The following is a 10123-nucleotide window of genomic DNA, read 5'->3' as shown; positions in this document are numbered from 1 at the left end:
AGGTGGAACCAGGGATATCATTGGTGATGTCAGATGGATCCTGGCTGAAAGCAGAGAATACCAGAAGGATGCTTACCTGTGTTTTATTGACTATGCAAAGCATGGACGGTGTGGATCATAAAAAATTATGGATAACATTACGATGAATGGGAATTCCAGAACACTTAATTGTGCTCATGAGGAACCTCTACATAGATCAAGAGGTGGTTGTTCAGACAGAACAAGGGGATGATGATTGGCTTAAAGTCAGGAAAGGTGTGCGCCAGGGTTTTATTCTTTCACCATACCTATTCAATCTGTATGCTGAGCAAATAATCTGAGAAACTGAACTATGTGAAGAAGAACGGAGCATCAGGATTGGAGGAAGACTCACTAACAACCTGTGTTATGCAGATGACACAACCTTGCTTGCTGAAAGTGAAGAGGACTTGAAGCACTTACTAATGAAGATCGAAGGCCACAGTCTTCGGTATGGATTGGGCCTCAACATAAAGAAAACAAAAATCCTCACAACTGGCCCAATGAACAACACCATGATAAATGGAGAAGAGATTGAGGTTGTCAAGGATTTCGTTTTACTTGGATCCACAATCAACAGTCATGGAAGCAGCAGTCAAGAAATCAAAAGATGCATTGCATCGCGTTGCATAAATCTGCTGCCAAGGACCTCTTCAAAATGTTGAAGAGCAAAGATGTCACCTTGAAGACTAAGGTGCACCTGACCAAAGCTATGGTATTTTCAATGGCATCAAATGCATGTGAAAGCTGGACAACGAATAAGGACGGCCTAAGAAGAATTGACGCCTTTGAACTGTGGTGTTGGTGAAGAATATTGAATATACCATGGACTGCCAAAAGAACGAATAAATCTGTCTTGGAAGAAGTACAACCAGAATGCTCCTAAGAATCAAGGATGGCAAGACTGCATCTTACATACTTGGGACATTGTCAGGAGAGGTCAGTCCCTGGAGAAGCACATCATGCTTGGCAGAGTACAGGGTCGGTGAAAAAGAGGAAGACCCCCAACGAGGTGGATTGACACAGTGGCTGCAACAATGAGCTCAAGCATAACAACGATTTTAAGGATGGCGCAGGACCGGGCAGTGTTTCATTCTGTTGTGCACAGGGTCCTATGAGTCGGAACTGACTCAATGGCACCTAACAACAACAACATTCAGCAGAGAGGTATGTAACAGATTTGCATTTTAAAAGTTAATGTAAAACAGAATTATATTTTAAAAGTTTCCTCTGGTGAGTGGGCAGAGGATGGATTTTAAAAGCATCTGGGAGAATTAGAGGAAGAAGATGAATTATGAGCTTTCATCACTCCAGGAGACTCAGTAATTAAAAAAAAAATAAGTTCTCTAATAAACACCTAAAATTGACAGATTAAATAAACATTCACCCTTTTAAATAGAACTAACAAGTAAGAAAGCAAGAAACATATCCAGCATCTAAAAATGAAGCAGAAATTGACAAGCAGAGGCTGTTAACTCCATTGGGATAACTGAGGAAGTGCAGATAGGATGCTAGTGGAGGGAGGTGGGGATTCCAGTCTTGCTAACTAAGTAGTGTAGGTTTCAACCAGCACGTAAAAATATCAGGAAAGGCCTTAAAATATTTACATTATAACAATTTAAAAAATATATAAACAAAAACCTGTAAAATCCAGATAAAGAGGTTGAATCGAGATGGCAGGATAGTCTCCTACCTAGGAAAGCCACTTCATAGTTTGGGCTGCTCAGCAGAGTGAGTCACAGCCAAGAGCTGCTCTACTAAAGCATCACCCAATACCCGTCCTGGGATTATTGTGGACTTGAAATGCAGCTAGTCAGAATTGGGGTGGATGTAAATGTAAACTACAAGCTGGATTTCTAACACATAGTACAAAATGGAATAATGTTTTATATTGATTATGCTTGAAATTACATCACCTTGGATACATTGTTTTAGGTAAAATATACTATTAAGGTTCATTTCATCATTTCTTCTTACTTTTTAAAAACTATAGCTACAATAAAATCTAAAATTACATACATACCTTGCGTTTGTGGCTTACGTTATATTTCTATTAGGCAGTGCTGTCCTGAAGAATAACCTTTTAACATAGGAACATCCCCAGTTTGCAACCTTAAATTATTTTTTGTGAAAGGTTTTATACTGTAAACAGATAGAATATAATTTGTTCCTTGCTTTTGCTTTACGGTATGAATTTTGTTTCTGTTTATTTTTTCCCATATAGAAAGCTACATGTCCCAACCTGATAAACTTTGTCTTTGATCACTTAAAACGATCGTTTTATCATATAATACTGTTTTCACACCTACCACAATATGTTTCTAGGTTTCATATTCTTTTCCACTGAGGTATATGTCTTCTTTATGATACCACTTACACGTTTCAATATCTGGGTGTGGATGTTCCCACTAACTGGTCAATTTTCAAAATATTTTGTTTGTTCACAACCATTCATTTTTCCAAAAAAACTTTGAAATTATTTTGCTAAGTTGGTAAAAAATAAGACTTCTTTAAAAGAGTTAGTTTAATCAGATGTAAACTTAAAAATTACTTTGAGATGGAATTCTCATCTTTACACTATTGATCTGATCTTCCAACAGCATAATATGTATTTCCAAAATAGTTAATTTTTGGCAGCAATTTTATTGATAAATTTATTTCTTCTATTAATCTAGTTAAGTTTATTGTCCTTTATGGTTTCTCCCTTTGTATTAAGGTGTTACCAACATATGGCGAGAGAAATAATCAACTGTATTAGAAATAAGGATCTAACTTTTGCTAGAAAACTTTAAAGCCTCTTTTGTTTTCCTTACAATTTTAAGCTGGTTGGTTATTAGTTCTGTATTTGGAAACACTTTTAACTTCTACTGTTACTTTTATAGCATATTTATGTTAATTATCCAAGTCTAAATGCTATATTATAATCTGCATAAATATACGACATATTCATTCTATACAGTAATTTTTACTTACTTCCCCAATTTAGTGATTTGGAGTTGGCATATTAAAAAAAAAAAACTGTCCACAAGTTATCATAAAAAGGCCAAAAAAAAAAAGACCTCAAAATCAAGAATGCTGGCAATACCTCTTTAAATGCATCTGCATGAATTATGAAATGTATTTCAGTTTCCTGTAGTAAATAATTTCTAGAACTATTATTGTTGGCATTTTGAGATTATGTTCTCCATGATTGCTAGATAGTCTTCTTAGACCCCTCCCCTGCCCCTTTTTTTTCCTATTTACTCATCCTTGCAATTTTAAAGACCCTTTCAGGGTTGTTTTCTGCCCGACTAATGCTGGTTGGTGGTAGAGAATGAGTGAGCTCACCATCTTACCTCAAAAATCCATATATTTACTGGTGGGGCAGTGGGCAAGACCTAATCAGAAGGTCGGTAGTTTGAATCTACCAGCTGATCCTTGGAAACCCTATGGGGCAATTCTACTCTGTCCTATAGGGTCACTATGAGTCCGAATTGACTAGATAGCAGTCGCTTTTTTTTTTTTTTTTCCATACCCTAAGAACAGTGCTTCACTCATGGTATTTCACGGATATTTAAATAATCAAATATTATATAGTATAGAAATTATGTGATAGCTGTACTGTATAATCATAAAATCAAACAGAACTTTAGTCACACCTAGTTAGTCTGATTGCTGGCATATTAGATCATTTCAAGTGCAGGATTTCGGCTTTGGTTTGAACTTATGTACACTAATTTATCACACTTGACCTCTATGTTCTAAACGTTGAATGATTTGTCATAGATATTCTAATTCATCGATCATTTGTAGTTTATTAAAATAGCCAATATTGCCTTTATGCAAAAGAAATGGAGATGTGCATTAAAAATCCCAGTTAACTAAGATGTGTTTAGTAAGTATTGGAATTATTAGGAGGTGCTTGAAGTGTACTTCTTCAAATTTTTGGACTAGAAAAGGCTGGAGATAGAAACGTAAATCCGATTATGAAGGTGAAGGAATGGATGGTACAGTGAATGGGCATGGCAAAATGCAAACTCCCAAGTGTTAAAATTCAGCTGGTTTGACTTTTTTTTTTTTCCTAAGAATAACACACATTTTAGCATCTGTACATCTTGCTTTCAATTTATAGTACTTATGACCTATGACCATAGGGAAAACTCAAGTCAGCTTAAGTCATCCAGGAGCGAACTCAAAATGAGACTGTTACCACAGCTTCAAAAAGCTTGATTTATTTAATGCATTCTTTTCAATCTTCATGTTGATTTGGAAGACCTATAAAATCTTAAGTCAATTTTATTATTTAAAAAGATGTCTTTTATACTAGGTTTCCAAAACTTCCAAGTTTCCAGCTGAATTACTATAATGTATAACTCCTACTTTAGCAGAGACTTTTTTAAAAGTTGTTTCAGATGGGTTATTTTCTTCAAATGAGTAAATTTTATGTTTGTGAAAAACGAAGAGAAATTCAATATGTAAAATGAAAGGAACAAAAATGGAAGTGTTATTTAAAGGACATATAGGATTACAGGGCGACCCCTGGTCTGCTTTCTTCCAAAATATTTTTTCATATTTTGACAAGAATCACAAAAAAAATAAATAAAATAAAAAAATGGAGAAAAATGGATCATCTTTATTTAAGTTCAGTTAGAGAAAACTGACAGCAATTTTAGGATTTTTATTGAACTGAGAGTGACTATTTGGATATTGGTTTAATTGGCTATAAACCCATTTTGAGATTCTGGGGATACCAAGTCAGGTTAAACTACATTGCTCATGAAAATATTTGGAGCAGTAACATATGTTTCTAGAGAGAATATATTCTTAATAAGTTTTTATTTTCAGAATTCCAAGTTTTATTGAATGTATTAAATTCAAGATAAATTTAAAGACCTGAACTAGGTATATCAAAAAGCCAATATATGAAAAAGAAGTCAAATACTCTGTTTTTTTTAAATAACTTTTGTTCTAAACCAGATTTTAACAGTAATTTTTATTAAAATTTGTCAAATTTCTAAAAAAATTGAGCAGAAATGATTTTATATAGGGCTATGGAGAAAAATCGAAATGCTTACGGGCTGTATTTTCTCCCATCCAGAATAAGGAAATAACATGTAACCTTTGGTAAACACATATTGTATTAACACAGGTCATTTAGTCCATTGTTTACAGGATACTACACAACATCCAGTGGTATGTGAGAAATAGGAACATGAAAAGAGTGTGCTGATTATTTATCCATAAATTTGTATAGGACTTTTGAGTTTGTTTGGTACACTTATTTGTATTGTATTCATGTTACCTTAGGCACAACTTTCAGAGAAAGGAATTCATATTCTCTACTTTCAGTGGGAAACTACACAGAGAGATACAAAGGAGTCACTCAAAGGGTGTTACCAAGACAGTTGAAGATAAAATAATTTGTTCTATGCCAGGCACAAGAAGTCCAAGGATAAAACCCTAGTTATGCTCTTCCTTATCTGTGGCTGTAGAAACTTCTCACTCATAAGCCATCCATAAAATTATTAGCATTGCTGACAATCTTCTTAAGTACTAGGGAATTGTGGTTCAGAGCACTGGGCATGCCGCATGTTGCTCAAGCGGTTTCTGGGGCTCAGAACCCCTGGACCGCTGGGCCTCCAAGACTCTTCCAAAAGAGGCCCTCGACGCAGCTGTGACTTTCCCAGCAGATATCTTTTGAAACGATTGCCTATGTTTGATAAGCCTGGTCACTCTGTAAATGATTGATTTTGAATGATGAAATGCTGGTTTTATGCAACTTTTCAGGTAATGTGAAGGTATGTGTTTCATAATGTTAGTTGACTTATGTCTCCATTTCTTAAGTGATTCCATACAGCTTTGTAGGTAATGACACTAAATGCAATAGCACGATTGATTTAAATTTCAATGGTGAGATGAAAAGAAGACAGATTTATTCCAGGAAAATCTGCTAGAATCTTGGTCTTTCATTGCCTTGGTGTGTGATCTTGGAGAATCTGACAAACCACTCTTTTTTTTTTTTCACTAAGAAAAAGGAAATAATAACCCAAAAGTTACTGTTCTTGGAATTAAATGAAGAAAATACAGGATAGGATACTAGAAAGATGATGAATGTTTAATAATTGTATGTATTTACTACTGAAAAACCTACAACAATAGAAAGCAAATTAAAAAAAAAAAAACTCACTTGAACAAAGTAAGAAATTCAGCTACCCAGATCCTAGGTGGAATAACAATGTTTTTGTGTGGTAGGTATTCAGTGAGCATCTGTGTCTAAAATGTCTACTTGCCCTTATACTGCTTCGTAATTGAAAACAATTAGCCCAAGAATCCAGAATGACTGTGCAATCTTTTTGTCACCTATCATAGTCTTTCCAGCTATGTTGTTTTCTTTCGCTGTGTCCTTAGAAATTCCTTCACAACCTCAACAGGAGAGCTGATCTGGGCAATGCATTTGCTTAAATTATGAGGAAATATTTATAAAATACCTAGACAAAAGCTGTGGGATAAATACTACAAACACACTTTACAGATACATTTATATACCTAAACAAAAATACTATTTAAATTCATAAAAAAGTACTCTGAAAAGTACTAGTACATTTAATATTATACACCGATAATATGGGATCTTAGTTTAACTTTCAAACCAAAAATTGGAACTAAAATCAGTTTTATATTGAAATAGCTGGCTCTTCAAAGTATCTTTTAACAATAGTTGTTTCTCTGAGAGAAAAATAAATACATCTATTTACGTTTGAATTTAGTTATTTGAGCATTTATTTTATTCCAATACATGATAATTTGTGAATTCTAGTGATATTTTACCGACATGGGTAAAGTGCTAGAATAACTAGGTTTTTAGTACTTGAAATGAAAATGAGTGTGTAGAGTATGCTGATTGTTAGTTATTAGAATGCAGAAAGAGAATGACATGGCACGTTACTAAGGAAATTAAGGGTTTACATTCTCCATAATATGCTGATAATCACACTGATTTTTATGTATGTTTGCTGGAATGTTCTGCTTTTGACTTGAGAAATCTTTTATCTATTTAAATGATGATGGTGTCTCTAGGAAAGGTTTATAAACATACCACTACCATTATACTGTTAAACATAAAAAACCAACTGAATACTGAGCATTCTGCCTAGTTGGGTTTTCTATTAAAGAGTATTAAAAGGGACTTTCAACTGTTTATCTATTGAAAAAAAAAATCTGGATGATTTTTCTCACTATGTACTTACAAACTATACCAAAATAGAACTCATGTAATGGGGGGCAAAAAAAAGGAATCCCACAGCACTTCTTTTTAATAACTGTTCAGCTACAAAATTTTATTGGTATCTTTTTATGCTCCCTCTAGAAGATGTAATGCACAAAAGCATTGCCACGGAACATATAAAATTACAAATGAAATTTATTGTAAAAAGTAGAACATCTTCTAGACTGGTGTCAGTATTTATTTCATTCATAAACCAAAACTGCTGTATAATATATTCATTGTCAGCAAGTTCATGTGTGTAAATTGCCATCCAATGTTATTGACTGATATAAGACAGATATTGAAAAGACAATTTAAATTTACTCTTCCAAACATAAACTGTTCCACAAAAGCACTGTAAAAACTCCTTCAAGATTTTGGGTTGTGCTTGACATTTATGGTTAACTACATAATTTGGTCGTGTCATAATCCACTGTGTTTGGCAATTTGGCATTAAACGCCTGCAGAGCAGATTGGATTCTCACCACCTCACTAGTAGACAGCTTGAGTCTATGACGAAGTAAGCAAGAGAAAAGATCTAGACGACGCTGACCAGGTGGGGAAAGTTTATTTACACGGTCTCTTATTTCTAGTAGTTGCAAAAGGGCTGAGTCCTGGGATCCCTGAGTGTAGGGGTAGTCCAGCTGCAAAATTAAGTCCCGAATTGCTTCAGGGTCAAAGTGCATGCTGTAGCCAAACACTTGAATGTTATTGATTTTCATATATCCCAGGTTGCGGGAAGGGTCAATAAATTCCAGAGGTTCATAGTAAATGCTCTCATTGCCATTGGGACCGTTTGACCTGATGCGACTTCTCAGGTAGATATGTACTGTCTCAAAAAATGTCTTCCACTTGTTGCCCAGAGTCAGCGTCCAGTTATAACATTGGAGGGGAAGGTCCAACTTAGTCCGCTCCCAGTCTGGAAAGCTGTTTTCATTCACAGGCATAAACCAGCTCTCAGAGTGGCTTCCTCCAAAGGGATTGACATAAACGGCCAACACTGGTTCCAAGGTGCTGTTTTTAGTTAAGCAAATCTGTAAAGAGAGACCCAAGATCATATGGACCAGACTTGACTTGTACTTGTTACTCTTCAAGGTGAGAAGCATCCGCTTACGCCAGGAGGGGTCAAACCAGCTATTGAGGCGCATGTCGTTGCTAATAAAAATAGCATGGACTTCTATTCGTCTGTCTGTTTTCTGCAACAGGTATTTCATCTCAAGGTCTTGCAGATCCGTCTCAAAGCCAATATAGTGATCCGTGGACTCAGCAACTTCGGGCTTGCAGAGCCCCTGGCTCAGCATGTAGCCGGTGTTGCAGGTGCCACACCGCGTGCGGTTGTCTGGGGCACAGGTAAGGCAAGCCGAGGCATCGCCCACCGTGCAGGGCAGGAACGAGGTGCAGGCCACCTGGTCGTTTGGACATGTGCAGGAGTGGGTCTCTTCGGAAAAGCTGCCCAGGAGGCCGTTCTCATTGCAGTAGAGAAAAGACTGGATACGAGTGAGCCAGTATGTGGAGGTTCTAGAAATACAAAACAAAACAAATTTATGTAAATACAAAGACTATTATTGAGTACTGTAATAAAGTAAACCTTAGCTCTAGAAAGCTGCCCTATCATGTCTTCAGTTTATCTGCAGTCAGCTATCAAAAGAGATAAAAGAGGGATGTAGTTCATAACTTAAAAAATACTACATATATATTGTTATTGATCAGTATGCAAGATTAGATATTGATATAAGCAATAAAAAAAAAAAATCAAACTCATTGCGATCAAGTCGATTCTGACTCACAGTGACCCTACAGGACAGAGTAGAACTGCCCCATAGGGCTTCCAAAGGGCAGTTGGTAGATTGGAACTGCCCACCTTTTGTTTAGCAGTCAAGCTCTTAACCACTGGCCACCAAAGATCCCAGATACAGTCCATTCTGACTCACAGTGACCCTAAGGACAATTTAGAACTGCCCCATAGGGTTTCCTAAGAGCGCCTGGTGGATTTGAACTGCTGACTTTTTGGTTAGTAGCCGAACTTTTAACCACTAAGCCCCAGGGTTTCCAGGTATACATATATTTGATTCAAATTAGAATACAGCATTTCTGAACATGATACCTTCTGCAGAAATTTCAGGCCTACTTGGAAGTTTACCATGAATGGAATTGGAGCAGTTATTGCTTGGAAATAATAGTGAACAACAGAAAATAAAAGTACTTTTATCATAAAATATCTAGGGGGTAGAATTAGAGACAATAAATGATGATTGTTCATTCATTCACTCTTGGTAGTGATTGTAGCAGGTAGCCTGAATAGAAGTTAAAAGAAAAGTGGAAGAAAAATAAACAAGGCTAAGTTGTCGATCAAGGTATTTAAATCTTAGAGTTCTAGCAATATTGAAACTGAGAGAGAAGAGAGAAACATTTTTAAAACCTGTTTGATTTTATTCTTACCACCTGCTCAAGGAAGCAGATGAAAATATTAAAACCAACTACTAGTTATTTGAATAAGGGTTAAGTGCATTAGTCGAGTATGTTTGATTTGATTCATTAACATTTTTCTTATTTATACCTGGAAATCAAGTTAATTATGATGGCAATTTAAGAACTTCCTTTTCTATTTTCTCACATTACTCAAATTCTATTGGTATTTTAAAAATCTCAGCTTAAAAAGAAAAAAAAAATGAAAAGAGCATGATCTTGTAATCAGATAATTTCTTGTTTTCACTATTTTGCTTCAGTTCTATTTATTAATGTCTATCTAATATGTAGACTATAAAATACGTATACTATCTGTATGACCATGGGAAAAGCTGCACACCCTCTTTAACCTGCAGTTTTCTCATATGAAAAATGGTAATAGAAAGGGATGAATAG

The 10123-nt window shown here is 35.5% G+C and overlaps 1 protein-coding gene across 2 annotated transcripts in view; it reads right to left on the bottom strand.

Annotated features, from left to right (window-relative positions):
• Positions 1-7184: 7184 nt before the first annotated feature.
• Positions 7185-10123, bottom strand: part of BRINP3 (BMP/retinoic acid inducible neural specific 3) — a 531587-nt gene continuing 528648 nt past the window's right edge. For both annotated transcript variants that reach the window (XM_003410835.4, XM_010590937.2), the window contains one exon: positions 7185-8779. In XM_003410835.4, the coding sequence (XP_003410883.1) occupies positions 7663-8779 (1117 nt within the window). In that variant the 3' untranslated portion in view covers positions 7185-7662. The remainder of the gene's footprint in view (positions 8780-10123) is intronic.

Source organism: Loxodonta africana, chromosome 25 (genome assembly GCF_030014295.1).
Source record: "Loxodonta africana isolate mLoxAfr1 chromosome 25, mLoxAfr1.hap2, whole genome shotgun sequence".
Lineage (NCBI taxonomy): Eukaryota > Metazoa > Chordata > Mammalia > Proboscidea > Elephantidae > Loxodonta > Loxodonta africana.
Note: the sequence above shows the minus strand (reverse complement) of the source record. Positions and strands in the feature narration are given on the sequence as shown.